General features: G+C 42.2%; 1 protein-coding gene across 3 annotated transcripts in view; it reads right to left on the bottom strand.

Moving 5' to 3' along the window:
- GNAS (GNAS complex locus) overlaps positions 1-20,656 on the bottom strand; it is a 131,093-nt gene that overhangs the window by 4,398 nt on the left and 106,039 nt on the right. For all 3 annotated transcript variants that reach the window (XM_040079655.1, XM_040079656.2, XM_040079657.2), the window contains 6 exons: positions 4,757-4,811; positions 4,333-4,406; positions 3,834-3,892; positions 2,112-2,232; positions 1,001-1,131; positions 413-480 (listed from right to left, as the gene is read on the bottom strand). In XM_040079655.1, the coding sequence (XP_039935589.1) occupies positions 413-480; positions 1,001-1,131; positions 2,112-2,232; positions 3,834-3,892; positions 4,333-4,406; positions 4,757-4,811 (508 nt within the window). The remainder of the gene's footprint in view (positions 1-412; positions 481-1,000; positions 1,132-2,111; positions 2,233-3,833; positions 3,893-4,332; positions 4,407-4,756; positions 4,812-20,656) is intronic.

Raw genomic sequence — 20,656 nt, 5'->3', positions numbered from 1 at the left:
AAAAAAAATCGATGTCCATTATAGCTTCAGCTGACCAGAACTGGGAAAGATTATATGAAAAGAACATTAATATCTGAAAATGAGGCATCTTTTGATTAGTTTCTATCTTTAGAAATAATACATGGAATAAAAATCTGGCCCCATTAATAACAGCAGGACTTCACTCATCATTCTATTTGGGGTTTCTTAATTCTCACCAATTCTTTTACTATTTAATTACGTACAAACAAATATCCAAAAAGCGGGTAAGAAACAGCAGTAAAGCTCATAAATATCACAGTGGTTGATGCAATGTGGATGTTAAATATAAACAACACAGGAAGTGACAACACTTCGCAGTAGCAGAAGATGAGCAAGAGCTTGGGTTTGAGAAGAATCACATAAGAAATAGCAAAAGAAAGGAAATACTTACAAGAAACTCGTCTCTAATAAAATACTTGGCCCTTGTAACTCTGGGATCCTCACCAGGCTCTGGTGTTGCTGATTAATATAAAATAAGTATCTTATTAAAACAGGTGTTTTCCAGTAATAGCACCTACAAATCTCAACTTGTTCTGTTTTCTGCTCACATATGACAGAAATACACTTGGCAAAACCAACTGAGAGACAAGACAAACCACAACATTATTTAAACCAGCAGGATTTCAGGAGAACAAGGGAAAATTACAATGGCCACAGTACCAGGCATTTGGCAGGTAAGAGAAATGACCACAGCAGGAGTAGGGGGAGTCCCGAGGACACATTTGTGACAAAATGTCAGACTGTGATCTACACCAAAGTAAAAGGATTTTGTCATGATGAAATTATTAATACATTAAATGTTTAAGAGGCATGAATTTCTCATTATTAATACCTTAAATTCAGCATTACAATTTGGCTAAAAGACATTGATGATTACATCTACTTAAGAGTTTTCAAGTCGTAGCTGAAGCTACCAAAACCACCACAAATGTGATTGACAAGGAGATGATAAATTGCAAACGAAACTTAAAAATCTTACCATCATCTGGTGTAGTGTAGCGAGCAAATTCTGGAAAGTAGTCTTCAATTTTAGATTTCCCTGCCAAAACTTTCTCTGCTAGCAAATCTTGTTTATTCAGGAAAAGGATTACTGAAATGGTCCGTAGCCACCTGTGGAAAATGGAAACCAAACGCTGTGAGGAGGAACAACCCAAATCACACAGAAACTTAAAATACACTAAGTCACAGAAAATGTCTAGGGACAAGGTCATATGACACACTGGAATGATTTGGGAAGGTTCCTTTTATACCTGAATCCCAAGGCTGTAATTCCAGGTGTGCACACCCTGAGGCTGTTTGCGCGCTCCCCACTTTGTGCTGTTAATCCAAACCCATCCCAGGGGAGCATTCCCACCTCCCAGAGCACAGCTCCATCACTGCTTTAATTATTTCAGCCTCAATATGGCAACCACCAATTACTGTCTGTGCAGAGCTCCTTTCAGTGATCTGAGTGTAATAAACATTAAAGGTGGGAGGCTGTGACCAAAGAAGCGGCCCAGACTGTGCTGGGAGATGTGAATAACAGAGCCCGCCGTGCTGTTAACCCTGGTGGGCAGCCAGGCACCACACAGCTCCTCACTCACCTTCCTCCTCAGGGGATGGAGGAGGAGGAAAGGAAGAATGAAAGCAAAAAAAATCTGGGGGTTGAGATAAAATATAAATGATGACTGTTTAATTAGTGAGGGATAAGTAAAAGCGAGGAGAAGACAAAACAAGTGATGCAAAGGCAATCACTCACCACCTCCTGTGGGCAGCGAGCTGGGTACCTCCCCAAATCCCCTCTTTTCCCCCTTACTGCAGAGCACGATGTTATGTGGCACGGAACACACCTCTGCTCAGTTTGGGTCTGCCCACCCAACACCCCCGAGGAGTCACTGCAGGGGCAGAGTGAGGAACAGAGGGCCTTGATGCCCTGCTCTGCTCAGCAGCAGCAGTGTGTTATCAGCATTGTTTTGGGCAAAACCTAAACCACGGCACTCTCTGAGCTGTTATGGAGAAAATGAACTTTGTCCCGGGCAGGCCCATCCAGGAGTGGTGACTGCAGTGTGAGACAGGATCAGTAAGCCCAGTGATAAGAGCTTTTCACAGACCTGTTGTTCCAGATACTCTTGAAGAGGTTTAGTGCTTCCTGCAGCCGATTGGTCTGATTGTCCTCTCGTATCACCATGTTGTAGCTACTGCTCGCCACCACAAATATGATAGCAGTCACATCTAAACCAAGAGATACCCTTTAGTTAATGCCAAACTTCAGAGGAAATATCAAGGAATCATGAAGTTCAGTAAGAAGCTGCCAGACTTTCAGCTCTCTGCAGAGAACAGGCTGGGATGCTGTTGCTGACAGCTTTTTGAGTACCAGGAATTCAAAGAGAAAGTGAAGAAACCATGGAAGACAGGCAGGGCAGGCCCCAGAACAGAAGCTGACAGCACGACAGAAAATGTAGGGAAGAAAGGAACTGAAGCAAGACAGAGAAGCTGAAGAAGCCAAGAGGAGAATTTAAAGAGGATTTAAAACGTGCCAAGGAAATTGGAAATAACTGTGAGCTTTTGGACAGGGAGGTCCTTGGGGGAACACCTCAGGACAAACAGCACTTTTGATCTGTGTAAAGAGTCGTAGTAACAACAGCAGACTGCAGTGAATTCATGGTTAATCGCTCTGGTGCCCCTGTAGTGTGTTTTACTGCTTAGAGCTCCATCTCTTCCCTGGGAGGCATTCCCAGGATCACAGCATCCAGATCCCTGTGCTGCTCCAGCCCCTCACACTGATTCCAGGCTCATCTACCTCAGCAGCAGAACAGATGAGTCAGATCATGAGGTAACAGGAAGAGGAAGGAGCAGAGGTAAAACCCAAACTAATCTGTTACTAATAGCACAGAAGAAAATATTGCACAGTCCTTCCACAACACAGTGTCCAGGTGATTCTGTGACAGGAACTGTAGCAATGTACCATGAATTTCAAGTTGCATTCTGCTTTGTTTATTCTCTAGGATCTCACTGTAACTTCTCTACTAAAAGGTGGGCTTTTTTTGTGTAACTTCATTGCTATTTTGTCCAAACAACAAAGAGAAAATATTTTCACCAAGTCTAGGTTTAAGAAAACCTGTGTGGAGAAAGGTTTCTCATCTAAAGAGATACAGAGTGAAACAAAGAGCTGCAGTGAAGGTCCCTGTCACACTTCAGGACAGACACAGAACTGCCTCATTTCAGTCATGTAGGAATTAAACCTGACCTCAACTCATGGGGACACTGGTGTTAAGAGACTCCAGCTCCCACCAGCTGTGTCTAACTGGACAGATGCTCCCTACAACCTCATCCTGCAGGGCGTCAGTGCTGATTCAGAAAAAAGCACCACAACAGAGCCAAGTGGCTGCAGTTATACACAAAAATGGGATAATCTGATTTTATGCATATAATAATTATCCTAGATTTTGTATTTTGCACAGGAACATCCATATGTCAACTTGCACGTGGAGGACAGAACATGGCTTGGAATTTACACTCTCACAGCTGGCAAATAAGGCACAAAGCCACCTCCAAAAATACCTGATTAACTGAAGAGAGGGAAGCCACAAAAATGGACAAGCTGAAATTACCAAACACAAATTCCTCTCCAGGTGCACTCTCCTTGAGGATGTTCTATGTAGTTAGAAGAGTTTACACGTCAAGAAAAACTCAGTCCTGGATGACTGTTAGATAACTCCTTATTGAGCTATGGGGAAAAGATGATGGATTTCACACAGCTGAGAAAATGAAGATTAGGCACTACAGTTCTGCAGAGAACTATTTTATAAAGCCAGCAGAAATTCTAATCCTACCATTAAAACACTGGATCCATTTTCGGCGCTCATCTCGTTGCCCTCCGACATCAAACATACTGAGAAAAAAACATAAATCCAGTCAGTCAGAATCATTTTGTGCTGAGATTTTTGTTTGTGTCTGCATGCTAACGGAAAAGGTAAGAAACTTTAGGACTTCTGTGTCACAGAAGTTAAAAGGAATCTTGGATTACAAGAACTTGAATAGGTAAACAGTCCATGAACACATGCATGCAGAGGAAAATAGGTTTAAAACATTTTGTTCTTTGTGATCTAAAATAAAGCAGGAATTGCACACTAACTTGCACTTCATTTTCAAGCCAGACTACTAAATTAAAAAATCATAAAATACTTCCTTTCTATTAAACACTGATACTTGAGAAATACAGTAGGTTCAAAGAATATATGGTATATATGCTCTCCTCCCAAATTACCTTGGTATTTGTCTGTATTGTATTAAAAAAAGGTAAAAACATAAAAAAGAAATAATTATACTTACTGAAAATTTACTTTATCCACCTGAAACTTGGTTTCAAAAATTCCTGATGTCAAAACTCTGCATCTGAGAAGATCCTAAAGCATAAAGGGAAATGCACTGATTCAACACAGATACTTGGTGAGTTTCCATATATCCAGCGATGGAAATAAACTCCTTTTTTCCCCCATGTTGTACTACAACAGCAGGGAACAGCACTGGAGCGTTCAGCGTCACAGAAGCATGATGGAAATCTTGTAAGTGATGTAACCTTGTACATCATTTACGTGTATAAGCATAATCCAAAGGACAAAGCCATTTTTACTGGAATACTCAATACATACAGTACATGGCAATACCTGAGATGGTGATTAGAAAATGAATGAATTACCCCCAAAGATGAAGGGGGCAGATAAATTGTGTCATTTCCTCACAAAGCTGCACATACCTGGTCAGACGGGGTGTACTCGTTCTGTTTGACTATGTCAATCTTGTCTAGAAAACTGGGGAGAGGAAAGAAAAAAGAGAAACTTGTCACTCTCAAATCAGACAAACTTTCTGATGCTTTAGTAACTGACAGCTCCCAGGTAAATTCTGGCGCATTTTAACTCTCTCAGGCTCACCAAACGATGAAAAATCACAGAGAGAAATGGCTCAGTTTGGGCTCCTGTTCCCAGCAGCAGCCGGCAGAGGGCTGAGATCAGTTTAATTAAAGCAGCCGGGAATCTCACTGCAGCCCCTCCCGCCACAAACACTCCGGGAGCTTCATCTGGGTCATTCATGCACACGGAGCCCAGATACAACCTGCTGCTATCAACGCTGCGGCAATGAACGGCTCCAGCAAACTGCCCACCTGTACCTCCCCTGAAAGCCAAATCAGCATTTTTAAACAGCTTACCAAACTCTGTAGTTCGTTAGATAAATGAAAGCCCTAAACCTATTTCAGTACAAGTTCAGTTCAGTGACAGGGGACACTGATTTTTCTGTCAGCTGCTGTATCAGTGTTTCAGAAGCAGCAGCAGTAGTTGGTTAAATAGGTAATAAATTTCGTTGAAATTCATTAGGCATTACCTACAGATGATACCTTGCAGTATTTAATTTTTTTTCCCAATTAACTATAACCTCATAATCACCTTTCACTTCAACTCAAACAGCAAGAATTTCAAGGAATTAGTCAATTCTGCTTTATTGTGGCAAACCAGCAGCTCAGGATGCAGATTTTATGGAGTTTGCCCGCAGTCCCACTGCCCAACACCAGGTCCTTGGCCAGGTGCCCCCTTGCCCAGCCCCTTCCACTTCAGCAATGCCTTTACCCTTAACATTAATGATTAATCAGCCTTTAGACCAATAGGCTTTGAGCTCCCTTTGAAATTCCTCTGCATGAACTGTTTTCTCTCTGAAGCAGAAATCACAAAGGAAAGGCGAGTTTTCCCTGCCTCCTTTAATGTGCACTAACCGCAGTCAGGGGGAAAAGGGAGCCCTGTGCCAGACTGACGACTCAAAACACCAAAAAACTCCCAGTGAAGCCACCACACGACTCAGCCCTTTTCAGCCCCAACTGACTTCCTAAAACACCTAATGAGGAGCAGGGAAAGGGGAAAAAATAATTCTATATTTTGACAACTGCTTCAGTGCAATGCCCTTTTCACCAGGAACTAGATGATCTTGCTTTAAAGACATATGAAAATTAATTTTTGTTTAGACTGAATCACAGAATTTTAAACACATAAAATGTATCTTAACATGCTACAAAAACACGTGAGACAAGGTGCAAAGATCAGTCTCCATCATGGAGCGTGACATGGCCACGGACACACAAGGATAAAGCGGTGACAAACTGCGCTCTGCAAGTTGAAAGCTGGATTTTTTTTCCCTCATATCTTCCAAGCTGTTAAGTAATTTTTTTTTCTTTTTTTTCTTTTTTTTAAATCCAAAGGGAAGAACTAAAACTCTCTGTTCAGTACACAGAGGATGTTAAATACGTTCAACAGCCGTGCGTTCCAACTAGCACGAGTGTTTCCACCCCGTCCTCTCCCCTCAGAGCACAGTTTCAGAATCACGTGGCAATTTCACAAGTTGGAGGATGCTTGAAAAATGTTCTGAACAGAACATGTTCATCAAGATACAAAGGTGATTACTGCAATCACCCAGCCTTTCTGTATGAATTTATCCAAGCAGAACATTTTATTCTGGGTTCCACAAGAGGTGCGTTTTTGGTTTTGTTTTGGGTTTGGGGTTTTTCTTTTGTTTTGTTTTATTTTTAACCACTCTGCTAATCAGCTTAATGGATTTTGGAAGCTGAAAATTAGAAAATAACAACAAGATATTACTAAAACCTGGAACTGAAAGTACAAACCTCTTACTGTTGTTTATGCAGACTATTTTTAGGCCTATGATTTCCTTGAAAAACATCAGCCACATAAGAGCAGTAGTACTGTACTTGAGATGAATTCCAACAGCAACGCTCATGCCAGGTAAAACAAGTTCAAATGGAATAAACATTTCTTCTTCTGCCCCAAAACAAGCTCCAACATTCAGCAACATCTGATACTCCTAACAATGCTCCTTGGAGAAGGAAGTGTTCCACTGTGTGACTGTCACCACAAAACCCCTCCTGCTTCCAGGGCGTTTTAGGGAAAATGGAGCACAGCGAGACGTTCGGTGAAGATTTCCCCCTGTGCCTCTCATCAAAGTCCAGCAGCTTTACAAAGGGTTAAAGGCATTAAAGAGCAGTTTGGGGTTTTTGCTCACTTGTAAAGAAAGAGGATTGTTCTTTCGGTTGGTCAATGTAAAAATAAATGTGAGGAGAAAAGGGGAGCAGAAATTTGATCCGCTCTGATGCACCTAAAATAAGGAGCAACAGCAGGAGCACGAGAGTTCAGAAAAGATCAATACACTGTGTTCAGAGACTTCTCAGTCAATGTTAGTCAAAACTAAACAATTTATCCAGTAAATTAAACTAATAATCCAGTCAGATGAGAACAAAGCCCAATTCAAAATAAACACAAATTCACCATCATTAATTTCTATTTTTAATTCTTGCTATGCTCTACCCAAAACATAAGTGAGGCCACTTGAGTACTACTTTGTGTGCCGAATTCACTGCTGTGAGAGATTGTTCTAAGCCTACTGGAGACGTGCCCACCATCTACTGTGTCAGCAGTGAACTTACAGGGAGAAACAGAAGTGACCTTGATGAAATAATTCACATAAAACTGTCAAACCACAAAACTAAATTTTATACTGCGAGCAAGCCTTGAACCAAGTTACAAAGTTAGTGGGGTTTTTTTGTTCTGTAAAATCTTCCCAGAGATTATATGGAAAAGCTATTTTCCAGAAAGCAAATAATTCATTCAGCATTGCTGCCAATTCTCACTTTGGGCCACATTCTGGACATGGACTAAATAACAGGATCAGCTACTGCTCTGCAAAATTCTGTCACGTAGTAAGAGGCCCTTTTGCCTGTGTTATAAAACATTGATATGGCTCTGACACACACTAACAAAAAAATCCTCAAAAGACTTCAAGTTATCTGTAGTCAGCAACACTGAGAGGAAGCATCTCGAGGACAGCACCAGTTGTGTCTCTGAGATATTAAAATGAAAGGTATTAACAAAAAATTAAAACAATCTGAAATAAAAGAATATGCTGCATTTTTGTGTCCCTTTTTTTAGCTTAGGGCAAGGAAACTGCATGTGAAATGCTCCAAGCATATCTTTGTGACAAATAAAGTGTCTTTCATTTTAAGGGTGCACTCAGGAGGCAGATTCACAGAGAGAGCCACACAGAGGCTTTCCTTAGCTCCAGCAGGTCCAAGTAATTAAGCCACACATGTATCCTCAATTCTTTCCAAGGTTTAACTAAAACCTATTATGTCAAAACCATGTCCCAATTTTCAGATGAAGATATATGCCAGTACCCAAGTTATCCTGGAGTTCTTTCATCCTGAGAGAGCTGCTCAATCCCTGTGAGGAGGGAATTTCCTGAATGAACACTGCTGCTGCCAGACAAAGAATTGCAGATTGTTTTCCTGCTGGAAAGGTGTGTAACACACAAAAACTTCCACCTCAGAACCAGCACAGCTTCACTGTCTGGGGCTGCACGGGAGGGGAACTCAGGCTGCCTTTCCTCGAGCATTTCCTGACAGCCTTCTCAATAAACTTTAAGTGAAATGTTACTCTCTGTCATCTGACGAAATGGTTGGCAGACAGGAAATTTTTTTTTTTCCTGCTTTGTGAAGAAGAGCTTTTGTTTTCAGCCCAGAACAACACTGGAAAGGTGTCTTCAAACTGACAACACACCTATATTTGAAGAGCTTTATTTCCATCAGGGTTTTTTTTTATTCTGGTCAAGTCATAACTTGAATTTGCATATAAAATGTCTCCCTTAAAAGACACAGTAAGATCTCATCTTCAGTGTCAGCAAGATACTTCATGAAATCAAGATTTCAATCCCAACCAAAGACAACGTTTGTTTATAACTTATAAGCCTCAACAGTAGCACTGAAACTCTGCATTTGTGAAGTTTCTCGCCTCTGAAAGCCTCGAGGTATTTTACAGACAGTAAATCAGACTTCCAGCTCCGGCCTGCCTTCATTGAGGCTGCATTTCCTGCCTCCATCATCACACCCCAAAATGCACACATGGCATTCACCCTATTTTAATGGCAGGCACACTGAGTAGTTAATTGCCCCAAGTCCCTTGAGTTAGTGGAAATGATTTTTCATTTCCACTGAGTCATGTGTTTTTACTAAGATATTACTAAGAACCCACCAGAATACTACCAAGAATTATCAAGATGTTACTAAGAATTACACTGGCATTTCCCCTGATCACCTCTAAAACAGTCTTTCCAAATCAGGTTTCTATGACCAGAAAGAAATTAGTATTTTTTACTGATCACCCTAAAGACCAAACTGCGCCAATGCCCAGCGGATTTTTATTTATCTACATACCATCAGAACTACAAAGTACTACTTAAATTCGTTTTAAGCTGAAATTTTACTCAAAATTAATAGTGCTTATTGTAAACAAGAGTGCATTTTTTAGTTTTCAGAACAGACCATGCTTTACTTCTGCTTTCCTGCCTTTTTAGTCTTTGCCACCATAATCCTTTATGTTATTCAGCAAAGCTTTCTAAAAGCTCTGCAGTTAACTATTTGGTAAATTCCTTCTTCAGTTATGCTGTCTATGCTGAGCCAGAGACATAGGATGAGTACAAAGATATAAAACCCCCTTTTAAAAAAGGGTATTTGTGTGTGAACGAATTGACTGTCCCTCGACTCTGTCCCTTTTTGCTGCTCAAAGCAAGCAGGGGTGGGGAGAGGAGGGAATCCTGTTCCTTGAACTGGTGATAAAGATTCCAGCTCGTTTTTTTTGCAAGAGGAGCGAAACAGCAGGCAAAGTTACAGGAATGATGCAAATAAAACAAGCAAACGTCCAGTCTGCTGGTATTTATAGTGTCCTGCAAACACGGACAGCATGTGAAACCAAACCTGTCCGGTTTTTCCTCAAATGTAAGTCAAAAATCAAAACTGAGATACCAGTAGATTTTGACTGTTTGTTTTTTACTGGTTTATCAGTATTTTCTACTATTTGCAAAGGGGGAGCTTTTACTGTTGAGCTGGTCACTGAAAACGTGCCACAAACGTTACTGGAAAATGAAAAATGTTCAGAAAGGCACAGCTCTTTTTTCTGCTTCAACAAAACTAGATAAGGAGAGAGAAAATAAAATCTAAACCCCTTGTAATTACTTTAACAACTTTACAATTAGGAAAGAGAAAAAAACCTTCACAGAGACAGGCACATAGGGACAGTACTGTACCAAGTATTATAATTAGGAGAACACTATATTGCACCTAAAAACATCTCATATACGATGTTCCTGTAACAACATTCTCCATGTCAGTCCTCAGACATAAGGATCCCACTGAAAAGCAGATTTATGTTGGAAATGAACCTCAAAATGTAGCGTAAGACGTGAACAGAAGTAACCCAAAATCCGACTCTCCAGGAAACTTTCCCAAGAAGCTGCAAACACTTTTGGATTTCTAGTTTCAAGTCGAAGGGTTATTACGATTTCCTTATCGAAACTGTAAGTCGCACAGAAAGTTTTACAGATAGTCTAAAGCTCAGAATTTAATTATAGATGGTATCAATGCGTACATATCCCAGAAAAGTGATTTTGAGAGAGGCCCCAGCTGTAATTCCAAAAGAACCTCGAGCATTCCAGCCACTTGGAGGCGGAGGGGCACCATGGGTCTAATTTTGAAGCAAATAATGAGAAAGCTGAAAAGTATGACTCCATATATTTGGAATCATCTTGTGGTAATCAAGGTTACAGTTCCTTATATGGCATGGAGAACATGAAGCACACACAAAAAATAGAGTATTAAAACTATGGGGTACAAAGAACTGCAACTATTGCAAAAAAACCGGGACGCGCCCGCGAAGCCCCCTTTAGTTTTGTGTCTCTGTGAAGTTCAAACCTTGCCCTAAAAACGAGGCTGGTTACGCACCCGGCTTCCCAAACTGCCTAATTAAAGCAGCGTAATCCGCCGGGAGGCATGAATGAATTTCAGACAAACCCAGCAGAAGGCAAACCAGCCCTTCAAAAACTGCCGGCGCTCAGAAAGGGAAATGGGGAAAGGGTAGGAGAAAGAGAAAAATCTATTTAAAGAGGTTGTAGTTGCCTCTTTCTTTCTTTTTTTTTTTTTTTTTTTTTTTTTTCCCCCCTCTCTCTGCCTGTCTAAAGTTAGTCTGGCTTAGAGGATGCACTAACTTTCCCAATCAGTTTTACATTACAGCACAAGTCCAGAAATAGCTCCCAGCCGCCTTGGCCTCTAGCACGGTTGCCATGACAATGGAACCACAGGGCTATAAATAGCTCATCAGCACCAAATCTTGTGAGACACATCTGGAATGGGGCCAGCCCAGCCCCGGCCTGACAAATAAAAATAGGCACAGGCAGTTTCAAAGGCTGGAAAGGTACAATGTGGCTCGGGCTGCGCGGAGCAGGGCAGGGAAACGGGTTTGATTGCTTGTTAGCACGAGATTTATTTGATAGGAGATTGGGAGAGGTATAAAAGTCACTTTATTGCATACTAAACAGCCAGCCTTTCTCTAAGGTCTATTTTTCTTTCTCTTCCCCGCCCGTCTGCAGCACAACCACCCTGCTTTTGAAACTGTAACAATGCAGCCTTTTGCCCAGGAGACCATTAAAATAAGGAAAAACAGAAGGAAAGAAAAGAGATCTTCAAATCTTCCCCCCCCCCCCGCAACTGTTTCTGTACGTTTTTGGCTCAAGTGCATTGAGTGCTCCTGTGGGTCTGACAGGCATCCTGGCTGGGATCCTGCCCGGGCTGGAGCACTTTGCTCCAGCTAAAATCGGTCTCAGGCTGCTCCGTGCCTCCAGGAGCCTGGAGAGGGACGCGGTTCCCAAACCCTTGTGCCAGGGCTGCTCTCAGCATCATCCCTTAGGATGGGACAGAGCCAGAGTCACAGCATATCCCAGCCCACCTCCCAACAGCTCCGTGCCACCCAACTGCCTCTGGAGAGAGCATTTTCTTCCACTTAGTGGGTGAGAAAATGTCGTATTTTTAGCACAGACTCTCGATCAACCCATTCAATTACGTCCAAATTATCTGTGTGGGAACAGAATGTTATGTCAAAAATGTTATTCAGTGTATTTGTCAATATTACCCAACAGAAGCCATTTGTATAACGAGGAGATTCAATATTTTCTCCAGCACGGGAAAGCAGCAGCTCAGGAATCAGACTGAAGTTGTGAGACTTTGTTATTCCACAGACACTGGAAGTAGTAAGTCAGCGTGATACAACACAGAGAACACCACTCCCAAAATATAAAATCCTAGCTGCTCTATCAAAAACCAATAAGAGACTACAGATGGTGATCAAGAAACTGCAACTATAATAAGCATTAAGGCACAGTAAAATATCGTCTGTCTGCCAAAAAGGCACCGTGCACGCGCTCCACGCAAACGGCACCATCGGCCCACAGGATTCCTTTAGGCCCCTACATGGATATTTTCATTGCTAAAAATTGTAGAGTTGCTTCCACCCAGGCTTCAAGCTGTACGTAAACTTCCCTCCCCTCCCCGCTGCCTTCCACCACATCCAGTTTGCTCCCCTGCCATCTGAACAATGAACACCTCAGGAACAGCGGCTTGCGCAGAAGGATTTTGGATAATGTACTTTAAAACGCGCAGTGCAATGCGGGATTTATTGGTTTTTGTAAAGATACTCCAAGTTAGTCTAAGAGCCTATCACCAGCTGCAAGTTTTGATTTAAATCATATGAAAAAGATTTCTTTTTTTTCTTCCTTAAGAAAGCAACCCATACATATAAGATAGCCCTTTCTGGCCCACATAAGGGACAAACTTTCTCATTTTTGTCTGGAAGAAAGATGAGGAGAGGGCCGTAGAGTAGCAAACACTGCACAGAATGACCCCAACCTGGCCAATATTCCAGCCCTTCATCGGAAGGGCTTCCATGGCACCCCCAGTTCCTCTCTGCCATTAACTCCTTGCCTTGACTGGACCGTCCTGATGGAGGATGAGTCTCCTTTGCGCTGACCAGGGGCCTCGCTCACCCCAAATCCGGCACCCCGCGCCCATTCCCAGCCCTCTCATGGAACTGCCCTGCACAACCTCCCCCAGAGAAGCGACACAACCCCGGGCCAAGCACTGGGGCTGCTCCAGCTGCCCTCACTCCCGCTCTGCAAGGTGCAGGGAGGCGTTTCACACTCTGGTCACCACCCAACCGGACAGATCAAACCACGCCGTGCCCGAGGCTGCCCCGGCCCCACCAGCCTGGGGATGGCAGATACCTGTGGGGCAGCCCCTCAGCCCAGCCCAGGTGAGCTCAGCAGCTCCCAGGACGGAACACAAGAGGAAGGTAAGGCGTGGATGAGATCACCACACACATCCCATCCCATCCCATCCCATCCCATCCCGTCCCATCCCATCCCGTCCCATCCCATCCCATCCCATCCCATCCCATCCCATCCCATCCCAGGGCAGGCCTGAGGGACCGGGGAGGAACGTGGCGCAATCCCTATTAACTTTTTTTTTTTCTCTCTTAACAAGGCTTCAAAAGGAGACAGAAAACCATGGGAAGAGGCGAAGCGATTGCATGCTCATGCAACAGGTCTCCTCACTTCACTTTGCTCGCTGCACCTCTGTTTCCTCACGAATTTTGGAGGGCCATACACACCAAAAATTTGGGCCTAATTAATGAACCTGTTTCTTGCAAGACACTATGAAATCTATTGCTTTAGATATGGGATATTTTATCTTTTCTACACTTCAAAGCAATTTTGCTTGCCTGCCTTCATTTTTACTTATCCTCATTTCTGTCATTCCTGATGCTGGAAGTGATTTTGACCTCCTGTGACTCTCAACAATTGTCAACTTAAAGAATCTAGATACTCCACCAAGTTTGGTATCTTTTCCAGTTATTTCAGCAAAAGCTCTCCATGCTAAAGACTACAACTTTTAATTTTACACATAGAATTAAAAGCTGAAGTCTAACACTTAATTGTAAGAAAACAACAAATTATTTCCATGGTCTTCACTATCTAAAAACCAACAAAGCTGGACTTGTGAAAACTCCAGTGCGGCTGCTGGTGAACTTCTCTCCAACCTGATCCCCTTAAATATCCAGATTTTTAATCTAGTTTTTGTCATGTCCTGCTTTCTGGAAGGTGGAAAAGTATCTATTAACAAGGTCAAGGATTTTCCTGTTTTAAACCTTTTTGAATTGTAAACTAAAGTCACAGACCTTATATACTGCAGAAGAAACCAAAAACTGCATCACTGACTGCATCCCTCCAGTGCTCTGTGGGGACTGAACTCGGAGAGAAGCTTGAAATTTAATAATTTTTTGCAATCTAATCTAGTTTAAATCGGTGCAATAAGGATCTTCTTAGGTTTAAGAATACTTGCTGTTAACTTAGACTAAGGAGTCTGTTTAAGTAAAGTCACATTCAGAATGAAGAATTTTTAATGAAATTTGAATATTAATTTGTTTGAAATTCCCCATATTTGATTTCAAGTAAGGATATGAAAGCTTCCTTCAATGCCAGATGCTACTTTTAATATGGCAACAACCTATGCACTTTATAGGTATAAGTGCCCTATTGTATGCTGCTCTGAGCAATTAAAACAGGTGAACCTAATGGGATATCCTTTCATTGTTCCAAACAAGTATTTTTATGAATCTTGTCCTCATGGTCTGTAGCTCCCTCCAGTGCCATCAAATCAGTGGAATTGATTTCAGCTGATAAAGACCAGCATGTATCTATAATTTTAAAGCTGCATTATTATGACAGAATTAATGACATCACTAATAAATAAAAAAATATGTTAACAATTTGAAATATTAATAAAAGTGCATTCAGATGATAAAAGAATTAACAAGCTTAATGCTCCATACTAGTTTCCCTAAACTGAAGAAACAGAGCTATCTGCAAAACCAGATAAAATAAAGGTTTCAGACAGTTCCCACATTTTTTCAGTTTGTGTGTGGCTTGTAAACCTAAACCGGGAGAACACAGAACCAGGCACTTCCCCAGTTACTCCTGGAAAAATGGGCAACATCATTTGTAACTGGATTTTAGGGACAGGGCTAGGTGGAGCTGGTAGGACCTCACGTGACAGAAAAGGAATTCTGAACCGAGACCGAGTTTCCGCAGGAATTGAGGAAGCAGTGATAGCTCAGGGAAGCAATCAGGCCCCAGATGGGCCCAAAACAATGGGAAGACAAACCTCTGCTGGGTTCTGAGCAGGGTGGTGAGGGGGGACTTCACCTCCCTATTTAAATGCCCTTGTACGAAGATCTTCAGAAAAACAGTTTGCATATATTTAGATGCAAGAAATAAATCCAGTGCTGGAATCTCGTCTGCTTGGGCACCTTCCCAGCTGAGATTTCTGTTCAGTACTTTAGGAAGTTGGGTTCTCTGGCAAAAAGGCCGTAGTTTTCACTCTGATGCTGCTCACAGGACACTGAAATGTTCATTTCTGTCCTGTGATGCTGCAGGCAGGGGCTGGAAGGGCCAGGGGATGTCACCACATGACCGAGTACCTGTCAATACCTGCTGGGGCTGACAGTCCCACAGCTCAGTGCACCTCACATTTCTGCTTCTGCTCTCCTCACAGCAATGTGGCTTCACCCCCACCCCGCTTCTTGTTTAAATGTTCTGCTTTCAACTCAGCACAAACGCCAGGCCTCTGTAAAAGCAGAGGCACAAGCTGGCACCTGGAGCTGAAAGCATCTATAAAGAGTACACCTCTTGTATGGAAGCGAGTTGTAATCATACAGTTATTATTTTTTACCTTTTCTTGAAAACATTTGCTTGATCATGAAATTTAATACCAGGCATATTTTAAAAAATATAATATTAAACCAGGCAAATGATACAGAGCCGCAACAGCATTTTATACTGTGAATTTTCATCTTTGGCTACAGTGAAAAGCAAATACCTGGTTCTGTGCTCTGCCATACAACAAAATTAAGAAGTCGAGTTTAAGTGCTTGTCTGTCCCTGGCACACATTACACTCAGGCAGATAAAAGGAGCAAGAAATCAAGCTTGAAGCCAAAATCAAAGGTAAATAATAAAGGTGACCACACTGCTTCTGTGGAAAAGCCATTCACAGGAGTCACCGTGGCTCTGGAATAGTGCAGCCCTCTTTTACTCCCAGTGAAAAACCTTTCAGTCATCCAGTTTCATATTTCTGCTTTTTGTGGAGTGCTTTGCTGCTCTTAAAAGGAAAATCTAATATAGACCCCCATCTTTGCTTACTCACGTGTCTGTGACAACATCAATACACAGCCAACAATACAGGGCAGTGTTTCCACAAACTGCATTTGGGTATTTAGTGCCTTTAAGCCTGCAATTAAAATGGACACCTCGCAGAATAATGTGGATTTACAAAGCCTCACAAACAGCCCTAATTTAACGGGGGACATGACAAGCCATTTTAAACCTTTAAATAAAATATTTTGGCCCTTCCCCCTCTCTTCCCCACTGACCTGACTTGACTCAACTCACTCTGAAGCAGGATTTAAATCATTACAAAAATATGAACTTTAAATCTCACCTCTCAAAAGACACAGCTGGCTATAAAAGACCTTAAAATAGTACTAAAAGCTCTTGTCATTCAAATGTCTGTAAAACACAGTAGGGCAGACTTTGTATTTACAAAACATATTCTAACATTCGCAAAATGTGTTTTTTCATGCGGACTTTTCTAAGCTGTGCTCTTTTAACGCTGGAGTCACAGAGAATTTAGAATGAAGCGTGCACAGGAAAAGTAAAATCCCTGACAAGGCACAACCTCCGCCTGTTTCCTCTCTCAGCCAAGAGTCCCTGTTGGTTTCGGCACAGGGAGGTTTTCCAAGGCAGAAACCTCACAGAGGAGCAGTGAGGTGCTGCAAAACACGGAATGCAGACAGCACTGGAGTGAGGGGTGTGGGATGGGGAAATTTTGGGACAACTCTTAAAACCCCTTATTCTCTAATTAGCTTGTTTTGTAATGTTAAAATGAGGAAGTCGTTCGACTGCTTCAGATAGAATTAGTTCTTTTGAACTAGCTTTATTGACTCTATTTATTACCTATATTAAAGTGTTGTAATTACCTTAACAATTACTAAATGTATTATTCACAGAACATAATTATTTCAGCATTACAACCCCAAAAGCCCTCAGCAGCAGAAGGCGTAGTTCTACCTTCTTCTATACTCAGAAGAATTAAGACTGCATTAAGATTCGGGAGGTACCAGCGGTGGCAGAGACACACAACCCTTCAGCATCCTCACTGATCTCCTTGCAGACTTTAGAGAGGCCAAGGACTGGGACAGCCTGGGCAGGGAATCTTCTCCACAGCCCCATCCATCCCTCTCTCACACAGCTCTCTGTGCTCCCAGGCTGTGCCAGAGCCCTGACCACAAACCACCCTTGGGCCGAGGCTGGAGAGAACCTCTGAGCTGAGCTACCCTGGTCAAAACTGCTCAATTTCAATTCCTGCAATGTTCTCTGGAAACCTTCACTCCAGTCCTACCTTTTTTCCAGGGATGGGGGCAAGGAGAACAAAGAAAGAAAGAAAGATTCTACTCATTGTTGTGAAGCAAGTACAAAATGGTGCAGCGAGCTCTGCCTGTGCAGGGAGCATGAAACAATCACCAGGAGGTGGGGAAGAACTTCATCTCAGTGAGCATTAATTCTGAAACTCCAGTGACACTGGTTTATGCTTTTTTGGTTAATACACTGAAAAGAAAAGAGATACATCACACAGCTACGAGTAACAACTCACTTTTGCACCACCAGTGGGTGGACTCCCAACCCTCAATCACCCCCAGGCAGCTGGGATTCCAAGGGAAGGAAAAGCCAACCTGAAGAGCCCAAGGTATGCACTGAAGCTCCAAAAAATCTCCAAAATCCACTGGATAGCTAAAAGCCATGATTCCAATCGAAGACATGCACATCTTCACTATCTCTTTGTCTGCAGAGGGCAGTGTCTCATGTTTGCATCTCACATGGATGGAAACCTAAACCCAAATTACTCATTAACAGATTACAAATTTCTTCTTCTACATGAAAGAAAAATTTAAACAGTCTCAGGAGAAGAACTAAACCAAAAAAGACACTAAAAGCCATGGGTATAATTACTGCAGTGGGAAAGACGAGAAGGGGTCTAAGATGGTATTCCTCTTCCCCAAATATTGTGCTTATTCTCACATCAACATTTGTTAAGCCCCAGCTGGGGCTTTTGGCTGCCCAATATCCAAGCCTGTTATTTTGCAAAAAGACATAAACCCAGTAAACCTTTTATAATGTCTAAAGAAACACTAAATGATGTACAGAACCCTTCAGATTGCAGTCTAGGTTCAAATATATGCCTAACACTTGGTGGCCATCAGTCACAGCCCAGAAATCTGGAAATAAATGCGCAATTCAAAGCTGTGCTGGGAAGCAAAGGGATGAGGCAGCTCCAGGGGAACAATCCTGGGCTGGCTCACCTATTGCTCTGATACCTGCAACTGGCAACTGTGTGATTCCAGAGTGCTGGAGACAATTCCAGGATTTCCATCTGCTCTGCGTTACTATAATTAGAGTTTCCGGATCACGGTTTACTCTAAGAACAGCAGCAAAAGCTTCAAGGTGGAAGAGACCCAGATCAGATGGGTCAGGAGGAAGCCTGCAGAGAACACTCACAGGTTCTGGTGAAAGGGAGGTGTGTTCCTACATTACCTACCCCGTATCAGGTGCTTATTTATACATACACAGTCTATAAACACCACAACCAGATGTGAAACACAGCTTTTATCACACAACAGCACTTTAACTCCACTTCCTGTCCTCAGCAGCAAATTATTAATTCACCACAAAAAAGGGGTGTCTGAGCACAGCAACTGCAACATTACACAGAAGTTAATAACATGCGACTACTAAATATAGCCGCTCCTGCTTTTCTTCTACAATTTGCTGCCTAAGAGATTTTTGCAGCATCTTGCACACACTGGCTTGCCCTGCGTGGATGGTGATGCTCAAAACTAGTGACAGGTGCAGAGCTTTCCAAACAGCACTTTTCCCTCACGCCATCCCACCCACGTTTAGCTCCAGCTTGTAAAAACTGCAGTTATCTGCTTTGTAGGAACGCACACGCACAGGAAGTCCAAGGAACAGACTGCCAACAAGCAGATGAGAAAATTAAAAAAGATCTGAGATGCTAATAAACCGTGCCAGAATTACACACTGCATCTAAATACAGGTTTTGAGGGAACATCACTGGAGTATTTCTGCAGATAAGCATATCCTTCATTTTAATTAAGGAAGAAAATTTCCCTCCTTTGAATGAGCTCACTTCCATTGGAGATCTGTTTCACCAACATATCTTATGATTTTCGGTTTCTTTGCCTAAAGATAACAGAGTGGGGAAGAAAAAAAAACCTTAAGGCCTATATGATTTACATTTGGGTCACTGACTTTCTCAGTTGTGGCTCCGAACATCAAGCCTTTAAAAAAACCCCACAAAACCCCACACTGCTCTGCAGCAGAACTTCCTCCTGTTACCTACATTCATTCTGATCAGCACAAACTGCAGATATTCAGTGCAGTTACAGTCAAAAGGCATCCCAAGCGGGGGGGGCAGGGAATCTTTGACTAACAATACAGTAAAAAAAGCGCAAAATTTTAAAAGCTGTCAGGACACAACCCCGAGTAAGGGGACCGTGCTTGAGCTGGGAGGTGGGACTAGATGGCTTCAGTGGTCCCTTCCAACCAGACCCCTTCTGTCTGATCCAGTGATTACTGGCTTCTAATAAAGTATGCAGGGAAACTGCCATCATTTACATGGATAAACCTAACTCTGCAGAGAAAAATCTGTTTCAGCTTTCTGCATGTCCACCATTAATCCATTACAATGCCTTGTGGTGTGGACGTCAGGAATAAATGTAAAACAGTTCAGAATTTAAAAAGCCCATTGTTTAAACATGGATATTCCAACCTGATTCACCCTGTAAACCATGTATGTATAAAAGCAGCATGTGCTTGTACAGATTCTGGTAATTACAAAGGTTTGTTTCAAAAAAAACACCGTGTTTCACACAATATAAACACGGTAATTGTCACATTATCTTACCATCTACATTGTGATTTCAATTATGCACAACAAAGGGACTGCTCATGAGAACTGAACTGAGAGAGTAAATCACACCCTTCATAATAATAGTAACAAACCTGTGTTCATTAGTGTTTGTTTGTTTTTAAAAGGTATTTGTTCAACTACTACAAACATCTCTTGCAGACTGGTGAAAAAGAAAAACGCACTGGGCGCGGCATCAATCTTTCATTTGTAAAACTTGTCTTGAGAGAAATCAGTTTCATATTCTCCACAGCCACGTGACTTTATCAGAAAACCACAGTGCACAATTTCAGCATAATTAGCAGGACCTTCTGAAATACAGCCCAGAAGAAAGCTTTGAGGGAAACAAACACGTTTCACATCATTAGGGAAAGTTAGAGCCGAAATGGAGGTACCAGCCTCTGCACACAACAGCAGAAATCTCACCTATTTTTAGTTCACAATTCCAATAAGAAAACAGCTGGGAGTGTAATGAAATTATCTTGGTGACAAATTTAATGGACTGAACACTAAAGTTACTATTTTTAAGTGAAGTTCCTAATTATCCTTCAAAACAAGAAGCAATTAAGCAGCAGTGGAGCTCCAGCTTCCCAAGCGTCTGCAAGGCTCGGCTCCAATCAGATTGAAACTGGGAAATGGCTCAACACCTTTCTGATCCTAAAACTTGGTTGAGGGCCAGGCTCGGG

Source organism: Hirundo rustica, chromosome 16, assembly GCF_015227805.2.
Source record: "Hirundo rustica isolate bHirRus1 chromosome 16, bHirRus1.pri.v3, whole genome shotgun sequence".
In the NCBI taxonomy this organism is placed as follows: Eukaryota; Metazoa; Chordata; class Aves; order Passeriformes; family Hirundinidae; genus Hirundo; species Hirundo rustica.
Note: the sequence above shows the minus strand (reverse complement) of the source record. Positions and strands in the feature narration are given on the sequence as shown.